This window comes from Ostrinia nubilalis, chromosome 15 (assembly GCF_963855985.1).
Source record: "Ostrinia nubilalis chromosome 15, ilOstNubi1.1, whole genome shotgun sequence".
Taxonomy (NCBI): domain Eukaryota; kingdom Metazoa; phylum Arthropoda; class Insecta; order Lepidoptera; family Crambidae; genus Ostrinia; species Ostrinia nubilalis.
The window spans coordinates 6,363,600-6,379,857 of record NC_087102.1 but is presented as its reverse complement, the minus strand read 5'-3'; the positions used below and the strand labels follow the sequence as shown (position 1 = coordinate 6,379,857).

The window sequence follows — 16,258 nt, the reverse complement described above, 5'->3', positions numbered from 1 at the left end:
AAACTTTCATGGTCACTAACATAATAATTATTATTAACGGGATTGCTACCAACTCAAAATTAAGGTATGTACATGGCATAGCAATAACATAGCAATCCCGTAAATAATAATAAATATATTTGACTCTCACTGGTCCACACATTCGTTTCATTAAATTAATAGTTTTCAGGATTTTTATTACACTAAATGCCCGGGTCTTTTGCGGTCTCATAGAAATTCACGTGAATGCGCCACCAATCCTCCATGTTGCAATCATCATCATCATCATCATCTCAGCCACAGGACGTCCACTGCTGAACATAGGCCTCCCCCAATACTTTCCATGTTGCCCGGTTGGTAGCGGTCTGCGTCCAGCATGTTGCAATATAAGTGATATACTTACTCAAATCCTCTTTGAAATTGGTTATCCTCATGTTTTATACATAACGATTTTAGTAAGTAGGTAACTACGTTCATGATTTTGACGTAAGCCCTATTTTGTATGAATGAAATCGTGCCCAAGGTTAGCGGCCATTGTTGCCGACATTGTATAGCGTCATTGTCTTTCGAACTATTATGGTTAAATAATGCTGTTTGTATGATTACGATTTAGAGTATAACAAGGCAATTTAAAGCACACGTCCATAACAGTACTGACATAAGCATAGATGTAAAATATAGTTATAATATTTCTGTAAAAGATCAAGGAACATTGTATGTGTCTGTTACGTTATCACGGCTTTTCTTATGCAATTTCTATCAAAAGTTAAAAACAATCTTGGCGAAATTCTAATAACACGGAAGTTCACAATAATTTACTTCCAAGCACAAAAAAATATTTAAATAATTATCTCTGCCCAACCAAAAGTCTCCTTTGAACATTTACCTTTCGCGTTGCTCTAAGTGCTTGTTAAAAATTAAGCCGAAATGAGTCCAGATCCCAATTAAGTATCCACTTAATTTATTTCGATGGCTAAAAATATACAGCCTCATAATTAAAAATAATTGGAAACCCGACGATAGAAGTAATGTTACTGTAATATTTCGCGTTCGTATGGGGTCATCCATAAAGTACGTCACACGTAAAGAGGGGGGGAGGGGGTTGACAAAGTGTGACATAGTGTGACAAGGGGTGGGAGGGTCCTAAGTTTCGTGACGTCACATTTCAAATATTTGATATAATGTTGATTTCATAAAAAAAAAGTATTTAATTTAAATGGAATTAAAAGTAATTTCGGAATTACTGTTAATTTAATAATTTTTCGATGTGAAATTGCAAAACATGTGACGTCACACTAGGGAGGGGGGGTCTCAGAAATGTGACCACCTGTGACAAGGACGGAGGGGGGGTCAAAAAATCATGAAATTCGTGTGACGTACTTTATGGATGGCCCCTATTTCACAAACGAAAATAAACTTGCCCAAATCGTGTAAAATTGGAGGATAACCAGAATTTGGAATATTATTTGGCAAAATTTCAGAACTGCGTGTGAAACTGGCTAGGTCAGCACAATAATAAGATACTTTTTCTACTTAGGGACCATTATGTTCATGACATATTTTATATGTGTTAAGTACTTACACAAATCTTACACTAAGGTATTTCAGTTGACACTGTTATTATAAGGTTTCTACACCTTTGGCTTCAGTAGAAGATTTACACGTGATTTAAATTGTAAGTACTGTAAATAAACTATTCATAGCCATAGCATACGATTCACAGTTCACACTAGTTGTTGTGAGTTGTTTTTGAGCAAATCAGGACACTAATCAAATAAATATTCTCGATTGAAAAATGTTTTGATATTTCTTTATGAATTCACCAAACGGCGTTATATTCAAGATCTATCCTTGCCTATATTTATTCTCTGCAGGAGTAAATGCAATCTTTAGAGAGGATGAGACCCCAACAGACTGGACGATGGAACATGGATGTCGCAGTCGGATTGTATAATCCGCCGTTTTACATTACCACTAGGCATTTTACATTACAGCTCTGTTTTGTAATACGGCGGTTCAACGTTTAGGCGGATTGTCATTGCGATACGTTCTTCAATACGGCGGCCCACGTTAAGCCGCATCGTACTACTATAGATTGTAGGGTGACCATACTTACAAAATAAAACAATGTTAAATGAAAATAAATTTTAATAAGACAGATTTTAAGAATTATTACCTTCGTTACTGTATAAATAATATATTTGGCTTCAGTATTTTTTTTTACTTATTTATAAATCACAAGGTATAGCCATCTAAAAAAAAGTAACTCAAAACAATTAGACTTTTCTAAACATTTTAAAAATTAATTAGATATTTGGCTTTAGTCTTTTTTAGACATTAAAAATGATCAAAGGGAACAGGTAACTCAAAACAATAAAGTTTTAGTCATTTTTTCTGGGTTATTTTTCTTTAAGATAAAATTATCTTCACCGGCCACAGCCATGATTTCATATTTTTACACTAATAATATTGTGTAGGATTCCGCCGAAGACCAGAATCCATAGCCACTTTGTCCGGCAGCGCCACGGTATTGAAAATAGGAACTAAAAACTGTCAAAGCGGCGGGTAATGACACGCTGTTTTACATTACGGCTAGCCGTATTGAAGAACGTTTGGCGCCGAATACATTCCGGCGGATTTTCATTCAGCCGTATTCAATCCGGCTAAACGTTAATCCGCCGTACTACAAAACAGAGCTGTAATGCAAAATGCCTAGCTGTAATGTAAAACGGCGGATTATACAATCTGACTGCGACATGGATATAGTCAAGGTTTTGCCCGATGGTCTACTTTTATCTTCTCTACCCTAAAGTAAGTAGGTCCCTCTAAAACTCGCGTGGGCGCTCATTCGCGTTTCTGTATCGAAAATTAGTACGAGCAGCTTACGCGGGTGTATTTCCATGCATTGCAGGCACCCGCTCAGTGCACCCGCGCGAGTTTAAGCAGATGCCCTAAACCACTATTAATAACAACAAAATGTACTCACTAATTCAAATATAAGCTCCTTCTCGTCCAACTGCCGCAGCTCGTGCCGCGACCGCCGCTGCGGCCGCGACGGCGTCGCGTGCGGTTGGTCGCCGAGGAACGTGGGCGTTCCGTCCACTGTCGTCACCAGCGGCTTCAGGAGGCCGCCTCGCTCGAACTCGTGCGCTGAGATCTTCCTGGAGAATTTAATTATGTATGAGTATTAATTAATAGTTGAAAAGCAAAGTAAATAGTCTGGTGAAGGCAGAGGGAAGCACCTGGATGCGGGCAGAGCAGGACTGGCAAACTTTGAGGTAGGCCTTATCTGAACGTTTTTTGGTTGAAACGAATAGAAAGCCATCCTGCAAAGATCATTATCTACACTCGGCATCAAATAAATCGCACCTCCCGCGACAAGCATTTTCAAACGTATGCTTCCCCACTTCCCACCGATATTGGCACCATTTAAAAGCCTAGTTCTTACCTTCATTTCATTAAAGGAAAGGTTTTTACCCCAAAAACGTGTCTTTAGAAGGATCCAGAGTCACTTCTTCAAAAAATAGGTAGTTACGCTATAGCCATTTTTTATGACTATAAAACTGTTAAGTTGGGATTAATCGCTATCCATCTGTTAAAGAGGACACGTGAGATCTTTATTTGGTTTTATAACCATAAAAATTGGTCTAATTGATCCCAGAGGTGAGCCCAAAGTGAGGTCTATTTTCAAGTCACATTCATGGTATATGTTAATCATTTATTTAGAAAGGACATGTATTTTTCTTTAAGGATATTTATTGGGCTTTCAAATAACACCAATATTGTTGGGGTACCATGATTGTGTCAGAAGAAAATCTTTAAAGTTCGCGTCGCGGAAGGTGCGGTTTATTTGATGTTGAGTATAGTTACCTTTTGGTGGTGGATCTGGATGGAGGGAGGAATGGCAATTGTTGAACATAAAAAGGGCTTAAAAAGGCATTGTGGTTGACGTTTTGGGCAAAAGGGTACATCTTTGCAAAGACCTTTCTTATTCTCAATCAGCTGTAAAAGATGCGAGAAATGTAGCTCTATGGACGGACATGCTCTCTTCTGTCTGTAGACAAGAAATGTGGAAAAACTATAGACGCATATATTTGCATCACATTTTTACAAATCCCTAATTGCATTAAATTATGCTCGTTTCATACGAAAAATTAAACATAACTGCACAAGAGTAATATGCGTTTATTGCAAAATTAGTGCATGATTTGTCATACACGGGCGTTCTGCCAAATTTCTAGAACAAGTCACCCAGTTGGCTAACATTCGACTATTCTTTGTTTAAATCGAAATACTAGCAACTCTCAAGTTATCGACTCAACAAATCGCTACTGAAGAAAAGATAATGGCTGAGGCACGAGCCAAGTAAGGCTATCCGAAACTGGGACTGCAATGTAAAGCCACATAATATTTAATAGTTACTGGGTAAAACTAACGCCCGTATTCACAACCGATGCTTGCTAAATCGAATGCACAGCGTTGAATAGAACTCTGTGATTGGTTTATGTGTCACGTGCACGCGCCCTGTGAGTCCTACGCGCGTAAGACTTCACTACTGGATGACTAGCAGCCTGTAACCAACATAATATTACTTGCAAACTAATGTGCGTTAATATAATTTTCCAGTTCACACTGTAAATCCGGACCAGGAGAAAGATTCTTGTGGTACGTTCATTAGAGGGGTCAAACTAAGTTTACATTTCAGGTCGACCTTACTGCAAGAAATAAAACGTTGCCCCGCGTAGTATACTTTTTCTGACTATTCTAATGGTCTATCCTCGAAATTTCACTACAACAGAAGCTATTATACCCGATGTGAGTATTCTGGTCACAAAATTAATGCATCGTTAAGTAAACACGTTACCGTAAGGCTGTAGTTGTATCGAGTCCATTATAATCTATGCATGTGTGCCCGAGGGAAGTTTTAGTTGCATTAGGCGCATTGACCGGCAAAGTGTACAAGCGCCTTCAGCACAAGTAACCTAGTTTCAAAGCACCTTGCTACGTGCCTTATCAACTTCACAAAGGTCTACTAGTCATTGTATTGGCAAACACAAATTTTATTCTTATCGAACAATTGGGCCTCGTGAGAAAACTTTTGAAACTGACGGCGAACTTTCTTAGATAACGAAGGCAAAGGGGCTCTGAGTTTTACCTTTCCTGTCGAATTTTTATGCCGTATCAGTTTGTTACGAAGTCAAAAAAGATACTTCGAGAAGTGCGGTGCCTACTTAATACGCCACGTTTCAACAATTTGCAAGTATTTTTTGAGGCTAGTGATTTTGGCGATAGCGTTTGCAGCGCGACGTCGTGTTTTGAATAAGTAGTTTATCTGGGTACTTAAAAAGGTTATGATTTTCTTTTGGGTCAAATAAAGTTTTTCTTATTCTTATTTTAGGTATTAGGAATTGAAATATTTATTAAAAATATTGATACTTTTGATGACATGTCATTTTACACTTTTACGCAGGATTGCCTCTTTTAACAACTTCATTCAACAAGAACAATCTATATTCAGTACAATACGTAGGTACCTATAACCTTGTAGAATAATACATAATAACTTCTCAGATTAATGAATACTCATCAGAAATGAAAGCGTAAAGTATTCCGCGACAGAATAGGCTCATCAAAACATTTTTAAGGTTTCGCCTGGTTACATGACTCATTTGCCAAGATTGAAATGTAAAAGAGCTCAGGATTATGACGTTGACACGAAAAAGTGCTGGATTTAGCGGTGTCGCTTTTATCAGCATATTCTACAAGCCATCTGATTTTATCTCTCAGCTTTTTGAAACCTTTAATCTTTATAAAATTTTGCTTTTTTCGAGCTCTGTGGTTGAGGATTACAAGTGAAGCTCGCTTCCACCTTCGGCCTGATCATCACTTTCCATCAGATGAGAAGCAGGCCAAGAGGTTCCTCGTTGTGGATAAAAAAAACCTGCTATGATAGGGGATGTAAAACTACCATGAAGTTTTTTCACTTTTGATGAACTGTCAAAAGGCTGTTTTCTACACCCACGTTTGCCGTAGAATCTGTTTTTTGAAATCAACTCACAGAATATCGTTTTCATGATTGTTTTTATAAGTTACTTCAAGGAATTTATTTGGGAAAGTCTCCTATCTCTATTCCCTATTCTTAGCTTATAGTACAAAATCTTTTGTCAATTGCCAGTCTTGATATTGTTTCCAAATATACCTAAAAGGACGCTCTCCCGGGTAATCCACATGTATGGTTACACCGTTACAAAGTAGCCGAACAGTGGGGTTGGCGGAAGATTGATCGGGGTTCCGTACGCAATGGGTTCCGTGGCTACACAGAATTGAGTCTTGAATAATGTATGCCGTCTGTCCTTGATAAACATTTAGTGGATTTTAAAAGAAAGGAACATTTGTTTGGAAATCAGGCAGATATTTTATTTTATCTTCGTATACTGAAGATATAGGTATGTATGTACCTACGTTATTTTTGTAAATTACTTTACAAATCTGAGGCTGCATAGGAGCAGAGGCATGTTCAATGGCTTGCAAACACATCATTGACCACCACCTCACGGATGTACTCATACTCTCTGACAGCAAGTCTGGCCTTACAGAGCTGCGAAACGGCAGCAGCTACAACCGCTTCGCCGTCAACATCCATAAACTCTTACACCAAGCCCGATCATCTGGCTATACCATCGAATTCGCGTGGATTAAGGCCCACGCTGGATTCGATGGCAACGAAGAAGCAGACTTGGCAGCAAAGGCTGCTGCAAGAATGCGCAGAATACCAGACTTCCAAAGAGTACCCATCAGCCTCGTTAAACATCAAAATAGGCAAAAATGCAAAGAATCGGCCAAAACTTTGTATATGGACCCGAACACCTGCGTCCATACAAGATCTCTCCTGCCAACATACAACACCTTGCAGGAGTTCATAAAGATCGTTCGGCCGGACTTTGCCACCACCCAGGTCTTAACCAACCACGGTTATCATAAGGAATACCTACATCGTTTCCATATCGTCGCAGATGACCGCTGTCCCTGCGATGACCAGACTCCACAGACTTGGAAACACCTTTTAACACAGTGCCCTAGATTTGCTTCAGCCCGATATAATCATGAAATGATATCCCGTTTGTTAAACATCGATCCATACAATCTCTCAGAAATAATCAGAAAAGAAGATACAGCAAAAAGTTTTAAAGCCTAGATTACCAATATAGTCGATCATTTAAAAGAATTCAACCAAACATAAGCAGCCAACACATTACAACAATAAAAATCACAAACTAAATCACCGCACTGCAATTGGAGTACTCCACTAGCTCCAATTGCAGGTGCATATCAATAGCACTCATTAAAAAAAAAAAAAAAAAAAAAAAAAAAAAAAAAATCGATGGCACATCAAGCGAAACACCCATTTGTATATCCATTCTTATAACATACACCATACAAAAATGCGTGGTAAATTCAGTGAACTGCGCCTGAATCAAATGTACCTACTACTGCTATTTCTATTTATTTATATTAACCGGCAGACAGTGGTGACTGAGTTTCCAAATCAACACTTACCAAATGTTGGTCTCGAAGCACTGGGAGGGTAAAAAGATTATGAGACATGTAAGTAAAGGCTCCTTAAGAGCAAAATATTTGACGATTTGTAAGTACTATTTATTAGTCTAAACAAATAAAGAAATTTTGACTTTGACTTTGAACACTATTTGACTGTATTTGTAAAATTAGTGCTATTTTGCACCAACAATGTATAGTCTGATCTAGCGTCGACTGTACACTGGAGTGACAACGTTGTGTTGTAACCCAAGGGACACTTTTGGACTAAAATGAATTAACTTTAGTTTGATACCCAGCTTAAAGATACAAGTATCGTCTTAGAACGTAACAGACGTGCCCCGATAAGGCTGGCCCGGGTAATCCCCGAAGACCTGGAACATCTAAATCCATGGACTTTACAGACGGGATCAATACCCTTCATCGCTAACGCCGATGTCGCTGATATAAATCCCTTACTCCTCGTTGAAATGCATAGTTTAAATCCAATAAACCATGGATTTTAATATTAAATAACTATTTAATTTCAGTTCTCTACCTACAGGTTTGTTCAATCAAATATTGTTTGCTAGAGACGTCCAGAGTTTTAAGGCAGCCTTTAGAGTTCTGACACTAGCAGATAAAGAATGAAAGATACTTTTTATTGTACACAACTAAAGTAAATAATAACGGCAAGTAAAACCAGTAAGAGCAACATAATTTAGTCAGTTTAAGAGCTAGAAAGCGACCTTTCCAACCCAAGCAGAGGATATTTGAAAAAGGTTACCCTGCCGCTTAGATTAATAAAACCTAGATAGATAGTCTTCATACAAACGCTTCGTCAAGAGTGAGGCAAAAATCTTATGTCATTAGTGTCAATTTTGTTGGGGAGTGTAGACAGTGAAGGCGATTTTCCCGAAAGTAGGGAAATTTTTAATACGTTTTTAATTATTTTATAATTAACAAAAACAAAACGCATCATGTACTTACTTATTTATTGAATTCAAAGTACCTACCTAATTACAATAAGATAAATCGACTTAAAAGTCTCGATTTCATAAAAAAAGGAAATGTATTTGTACGGCGAACAATTGGGAAATAAATTTTCTTGTTACTGGTATCATTCCCGTATTTAATTTTTGAAAGCCAAATTCAAGCAAAATACGCGTCGAATCGTAGTACTTACTTATGAAATATAACACTGGTCACTTCTTCTTTCGTTTTTCTGATGTATTTAGACACCCTTTCACAGCACAAACCGTCTTAATTAATTAAAAGTCGTCGGACGTGTTTACCAATTTTTCACTTTGACAGTTCATGTGACGTTTACGGGTGAGCCATTCTGGCTTACTAAAATCTGCCTCACTTTTCGTGCACTGACTATCTATCTAGGTTTTATTAATCTAAGCCCTGCCGCCTAAAGAAGCAGTCTATTTCTTCCCAAAAAAATGGGATTTCTTATCCCGTACGGTCGTATTTATATGGCATAAAAAACACATAACATCAAAACTTTAATACGAAAAATATTCAGTCTCAATTTTCTCCAGTTTAAACAAAATGTTGTTAGTACTTCGCGTTATGAAGGCAGAACTGTTGTCACGCCAGAACATTTCCCAGGGGGCGCCACTAGTTCGGCGCTATATTTTGACACGCCACTCGTTGTAGAACTTCGATTTGCTTCGTTTAGGGAAGTCCCAGAGCGACTGATCGCTGTGCCGTAAAACATGAGGATTTCTATTCGAAATCTTTGTAGAAAGAACTATTTAGAGACCAATAAAAATTGAGATTCAATTTCAAGTGTAGCTTAAGGCTTTTATCAGTTGAATATTAATATTTAGATCAATCACAGGACAGAATCCAGTATCCATAATTGATTGAATCCCTTTATTCCCATCTACCCTCTTCGAGCTTGCCACGGGGCTAATGATTGGCACTAAATAGGTGGCGTTTATATTCCCATCTGCCCCCTTCGAACGGGGTTTGAGCTTTGTTTGGGATACGGACCTAAGACAGAGTATCTGGACAATATTGGCAAACTTTTGAGCAAAAATTGTCCGATATCATCTTTTACAAGCAATATTGCTCTGTATAATAGTCATATTTTCGTGACGTTTCAATTAGATTTATCCTGAACCGGGCAATTTTTTTGATTACCTACACCTTTGTACAGAGGGCTGTGTGTGAGTTTTTTTCAAAGCGCGTCAAAAAATGACATTAAATGTATGACGGATTGTACAGCGAAACTTTCAAAAACTTAAATTTTCATACATTTTTTAAACTCACACTCAGCCCACAGTATAAATCTCGCATTTTCCTAAACTAGGAGCGACTAGTTTAGTCAGGCACAGCTGTTTTGCGACAGAAGCAAACGTCATTTGTATGAATATAGGCTTTGCACAGATCCAATTTCACCGTATGGGATTGTGTGCGGAAGTTTTATGAGCGTATGAAAATCGTATCACAGTCACTCGACATCTTGTCCTATATAGCCTGAAGGGTTTTCGTTTCTGAGCCTTTTTATATGGCTAGCTAGAGGGAAACAATAGCACAGAGTTCAATCTAAAAATTAAGAACTTGCCCTATAGTCGCCAGGACATCAGACTGTATCGTTGAATTTTCGAAAGAGGGGGGGTTTGCCGTTAGTTACTGGGCATTTCTCCACTAAATGGAAAATCGCTGTCCCAAGCTAAATTTATGTAGTAAACCTTAAAATTTCTCAGGTTTTTGTATCAATACCAACACAGAATTAGGTATTCTTAGCATGACATAGCATATTTAGTAATTTAATCATGGAATATTCGAATAAATAACCTCAAACGTCTAAAATCACAGTCCCCTGGTACGTCCCTTTTCCAGAATTACACATATTGTTACAAATGTTTATTATATTGCTGTTGATATTTGAATAAAAAATATCCAAATACATTAACAATAACAGTTAGCATCTTAATACATCACAAACAATGTTTACAATATAATTTTAATCAAAATATCCTTCTGAGAATGCTGTCCTCAAATTATTAAAACATTCCCCTGTTAAAATTTTAAAACCGGTTTAAAGTCATATTTAGTTTTGGCGCAAAGCACTTAGATCGCGAAACGGAACGCAATAGGTGTTAAGGTTGTTCAGTTGTGTAGCTAGTGGGCAGCCGCTATTTTGTTTAATGCTACTACTGCGTCATCTGGTGAACCACGCGTCTCGGCCGTCAGTGAAAACATTCCCCTGGTGAGCCTTTTTTTTTACTATTTTAAGAGTTTTAATAACCACAATTTGTTTAAATTAATTAATCTTCTAGTATGTAGCCACATAAGTTGCGTTTATTTTAATGTTTTTAAATGATATTGTTTTATGAAGTATTCACGTAAAAATAACATTCCCCTGGCGAACATTCCCCTGTCATTTCATAGCACAGGGTACTGTTCATACCACAGGGGACTGCTTATACTACTGTTTTCCTAGGTTTTGACCACTAAAATAACGTCTTTTTAGTAGGTATTATCTCAAAATTTCACCGAAAAAGAAGCTACGCGAAACATGAGAAGAATTTCTAGAACAAAAACGTATAGCTGTGCAATTATGATATCATCGACTTGAAACATTACCCTAAAAGAAAAATTGAAAAAAAGAAGAAAAAAGAAAAACTTTAATTAAAATCAGTTAAAGATATGAGTTGTCGTGAGCATAAGGCTGTAAAAAAGGTTTAGAGGGAGCACTGTGCTAAGTTTCGTGCAAAAAAGAAAGTCATGAAGACATAACAAATAATTTGTGTTTCTTTACGAGATCGAATCAGAAATGAGGAGATCCGTAAACGAACTAAAGTTGGTGACATAGCCCGACGGATTAGCAAGCTGAAGTGGCAATAGGAAGGCACATAGTACGCAGAACTGATGGCCCATCGGCAGCAAGGTTCTGTAGTAGAGGCCGCGTGGACGTCCCACAAAGCGTTTTACGGTACACAAGGTGGACCGACGACATTATAAAGGTAGTAGGAAGGCGCTGGACGTAGGCCGCTACGAATCGATCAACATGGAAGTCTTTGAGGGATGCCTATGTTCAGCAGTGGACGTCCTATGGCTGAAATGATGATGATGATAATGAACAAATAATTTCGGAAGAGAAAATACCTACATCTGATTCAGAAGATTTCGCAGAAGAACATCAGGCGCCTTTAAGATCATCTGACCCAACACGAAATAACAAGAATAGCGTTTCAATATTACATTCACCAGAAACGGGGTCAAAAAACAAAAATTAGCAGTAATAATGTTTTTTGTTTATTACTTTTTGTATTTTTTTGGTTCTGTTTTAAAAGGCAGGATACTACATTTTTGATTATTATAAAGACTGACTTTAGTGTCATACAATTTAAGTCTTAAAACTTAATTGTTCGTTAAGTTTAATGCTACTGTTATTATGCTTAAGAAAAGTCATTATAAATTAGTAATATTTGTTTTAATAATAACATTTTTTGTTTCAAAAACTTACATATTTTTATAATGGCAAAGAAAAATAAAGAGTTTGTTTACTTAAAGAAAAATACTAATTGTTTTTGTCCATAAAACATTCCCCTGGGTGGTTGCAACAGTCCCCTGTCGCAGTTTTGCGAAAAATCGCCAATAACTCAAAAACTAAGGGGAAAATGTGTGGGCTTTTTTAGATATGTATTTAAATTACTATTGCCCTGAATTTCATTAGCAAAATATCTCAACAATTAATAAAATTACTTCAGGACAGTCTTGTATGGACGATTTTCCAAATAGCAGAGAAACACCCTACTGCGTTTCATTTTTAACCGACATAATTAAGAAACGTCGTTTCCTAGGGTATAGTTAAAACGCCACAACTACGCTACGTTGCCATCAAAAGCAACACTGCCTCAGCCTTATGTCCACTTACTTAGTCTTACCAGCAACACTGCTGAAAATTTTTTTCTCATACAAACATTCAATGTTTACATATTGTCAATGATTAAAAAATAGAATTCCTTAATTTTATGCCAGTATTTATAACGAGGTTTCTTAATTATGTCTTTAAAAAAATGATCTTATTTAATTTTTTCGGCGCCACTGCTTATCGAAATCAAACCTTCTTATCCTCTACCCAGAGTACAAAATAAGTATTTACCTGACAGGCGTGGTAGCGCCGGAGCCGGAGCCGGCGCGCGATGGCGACGCTAGCTCCGCGCTCGGCGGCGTCGCGTGAGACACCAGCCATGCGTCCACCACCTGCCGCGTCGCTTTCCTGTCGAAAAATAATTGTATTAGTTTTGTTTATAACACAGAATTCCTATACTTCATGAAGCTGTGGGATGTCTATGAAATTTTGAATCTTATTCATTATCCAGAGCCAGAGAAGTCCTCTGCAAAACAGGTCTCGCCCAATCAATCTCGTCCAGCTTCTGCCAGAGAATACTTAGCTAATCATCTAGCTGGATACATCAGTGTGAAATTCGCTTTTATTAATGAGTAAACTACACAAATAATAAAAGAATGCAGTTAACTAAAAATTGAATTTCCCGCTATTAAACTTGTTCGAAAACTCCAGTTATTTTGTACTATACAAGCCCTTAAAAAAGCCTAAAAATGCCGTTATTGGCAAACTGACAGCCATTCGTGCGGCTTTTTGAACAAAAACAGAACAATTCGCGATGAAAAATTTTAAAGTTCGAATAGAAAATATTCGTGTTTTCCAATTAACCTGGATTCAGGAGTTTGATGAAGCAATTTTAAAAACTCTGAGCATGCCTTGAGCCTTTATCGACTGTGAAGAATCACGTTGATAAATAAAATGCAATCTACTATGTCAGATCTTAATCAGTCATCAATCTTTAATGTATGTGTAACTAAAGTTGTCTCTGAGTAAATAATGGACAACACGCATAAGTTGTAATATTAAGTTAAATTATGACTTAATTTAAAGTTTAGATCACATACATTACACTAGTTTTTATTTCACCTCAATCCATCCCGCATTACCGAAGATAGAGCCTCGAGAAGTTTACGGACTTTTTCAAATTTTTAAAAATTTCCAATATTCGCGCGTGACGTCACAACATGATTTTTCAGCCCCCGCACGTTAACCCATTTACCACTTCTTGTCTTTTTCCAACTAAAATAAAATTTTACCTAACTGACAACTGTTGTTAGTTGTCATCGTTCAATCACATTTCAAACCCGAAAGTAACCATTATTATGCCACCTTTTGCCAATTTTGTGCACTATTAAGCCATTTGTACATTTATTTATGCGCTATAGATGCTAAGAGCGGATTTTACGAAACTCCACCCCTAATGGAGTAAAACGAGGTCCACGCGTACGAAGTCGTGGATGCGAAAGTTTGGATGTCTGGATGTTTAAAGTAAAGTAAAGTCATGTTTATTTCTCCTCACCAACATAACAGATAATATTATAATAACAAACAATCAGGAAAAACAAAAAATAACAATGTTGGACGTTGGTGGGTTGATACCTGAACTAGGAAGATTCCTGTGTCTCAGGTTTGTTACTCTTTCACGCAAAAAGTACTCAACGGATTTTGTTGAAAATGTACAATATTATTGTTTGTAACCCAGATTACCATATTATTATAGGCTATAATTTATGCCGATCTGTGACACTGAATTTCACGCGGGTGAAGCCGCAGGCAAAAGCTAGTCGTGAAATAAATAGGAAAGTTTAAGGATCTGAAACGTGGTCGCTTACTATGGGCCTCATAGGAAGGCTCAAGGTCACCCAAAGGGTGTTGGAGCGGGCTATGCTCGGGGTTTCCCTGCGTGATCGAATCAGAAATGAAGTGATCCGCAGGAGAACCAAAGTGCAGAATTGCTAAAATCAAGTGGCAGTGGGTGGGACACATAGCTCGTAGAGACGATGGCCATTGGGGCAGAAAATTTCTTGAGTGGCGACCACGGGCTGGAAGACGTAGCGTGGGTAGGCCTCATACTAGGTGGACCGACGATCTGGTAAAGGTCGCGGGAAGAACCTGAATGCGGGCAGCGCAGGCCTGTTCATTATGAAAAACCTATGGCAAACCCAAAGGCCTCTCGCTTTTGTCCAGCAGTGGACGTCATTTGGCTGTAAAGACGAAATAGGAAAGAATGTAATTATCAAAACCTTCTCTAATGCAGCATTTTTCCAATTTCGTAACGAGCGCGGCAATCACACTTAACTAACAGACTAACAGAGAGCATAGCGAAATCTATTTAAACACCAATTTTCAAAACTACCGGGACACTTTCCAGGTAACCACGTTAATTTGTACCAAACGACTGGACTATAATATAATTGAAATAAAAATTTGGGTAGGTACCTACATCTTCTCAAAAACAATAAAAACTGGTGCTAAAAGGGTTAAGTGACATTTAGACATTTGTAGAGGGGCTTGTAGAAGGGGAGGCTATGGTGCTGAATGTGGATTAACTCGAGTCTCATAGTAACATTAGGTTGCTAAGCTGGATGATAAAAAGAAAAATATTTTATTCAATCTACATAGTCTGGTCATAAGTTCTGTCATATGATAATAACTTTTGAATTTTGAATGAAAGTCTCAAAAACATTTTTTACTGAATTAGAATTAGAAAGAAAAAATGTGCGATAGTTTAAATTTTATTGTATGTGTAGTGGACACATAATGAAGTCCGAACTGCAGTTGTTTGTCACGCTGCATTGGTGTGGCTACGCGCCAAAGCATATTTTAGTCGCGCTGAAAAATTGTCTATGACAGACAGCTAAACATCACTATCGGTCGATCTCATTCGGTCCGCGCGCGCGTTCACTCTTCCATTCACTGTATCCCCCTCTCGCCTATCAGCCACCGAACCGCCGCCGACCGAAGTGCCGGCCGGCACGTTAACTCCAATTTCAATGTAATATTATTCGGCATGTGACGATGCACAGCATCTGGTGAGAGATGCGTCTACTTCCGGTGTAGTTTTTTAGCATTTTATACCTTAAATGACGTCATTTCCGCAATTATTTAATAGGAATTGATTTGACTTACTTCCGTTTGCCGCCATTTTAGTCACCTGGGGGCGAGCTTGCTCGGAGTTCTTCATAGCGTCTTTAACTTCCAAACTAGCAACATCGTAAGCAGAAACTCTGCTCAGATTTTTACTGAAATAATTTATTTCTCAACGTTCTAATACTAAGTTTAAAATTAAAAAGTGCAATTGACCGCGCGTGTGTGACCGCGAACGACATGTACGTGATGGTGGTCGGCGCCAAAGGGGACGAGTGTCTTCCGGACGACGAGCAGGTGGACCCAGAGCGTCGGATACCGGAGAAACTCGGACCCCGGCGAGATTCAAAACGGATGAAACGAGGTACGTGGGATTCTGATAGCTTTAACACTCTTTTCGATCAAATGAGCATTCTCGCGAATCTCTATATTGTATAAATAGATTTAATAACGTACCCACAACCATCTTATACAATTTTAACGGCAGCCCCGTCAGCCCCAATCACAACTATTAGTATACTGGGTGGCCACCCCCAACACTGAGCCAGCTTACAGCTTGAATTATTAAATTCTAATGTTTTTTGCAAATCAAGAAGCTTAATAAGTATGAAAAAATGTGCTAAGTGCATCGAACATGTATACTTTTATTTTGCAACAACATATAAATTGTAATGTGACATGCAATAAACGTTTTTGAATTTGAATTTGAACATGTCACGAGCGTATCCTGGCTAAAATTCCTAATAAGCATTGTGCGAGGAGCACCCTCCCAGTGCTGGATTTTTGTTC

At 38.0% G+C, this 16,258-nt stretch overlaps 1 protein-coding gene across 1 annotated transcript in view; it reads right to left on the bottom strand.

The window, feature by feature from the left end:
* Positions 1 to 16,258, bottom strand: part of LOC135078847 (dual 3',5'-cyclic-AMP and -GMP phosphodiesterase 11-like) — a 246,710-nt gene that overhangs the window by 135,197 nt on the left and 95,255 nt on the right. Inside the window, exons 4-5 of the mRNA XM_063973411.1 lie at positions 12,638 to 12,754; positions 2,966 to 3,140 (exon numbers count right to left, since the gene is read on the bottom strand). Of these exons, the coding sequence (XP_063829481.1) occupies positions 2,966 to 3,140; positions 12,638 to 12,754 (292 nt within the window). The remainder of the gene's footprint in view (positions 1 to 2,965; positions 3,141 to 12,637; positions 12,755 to 16,258) is intronic.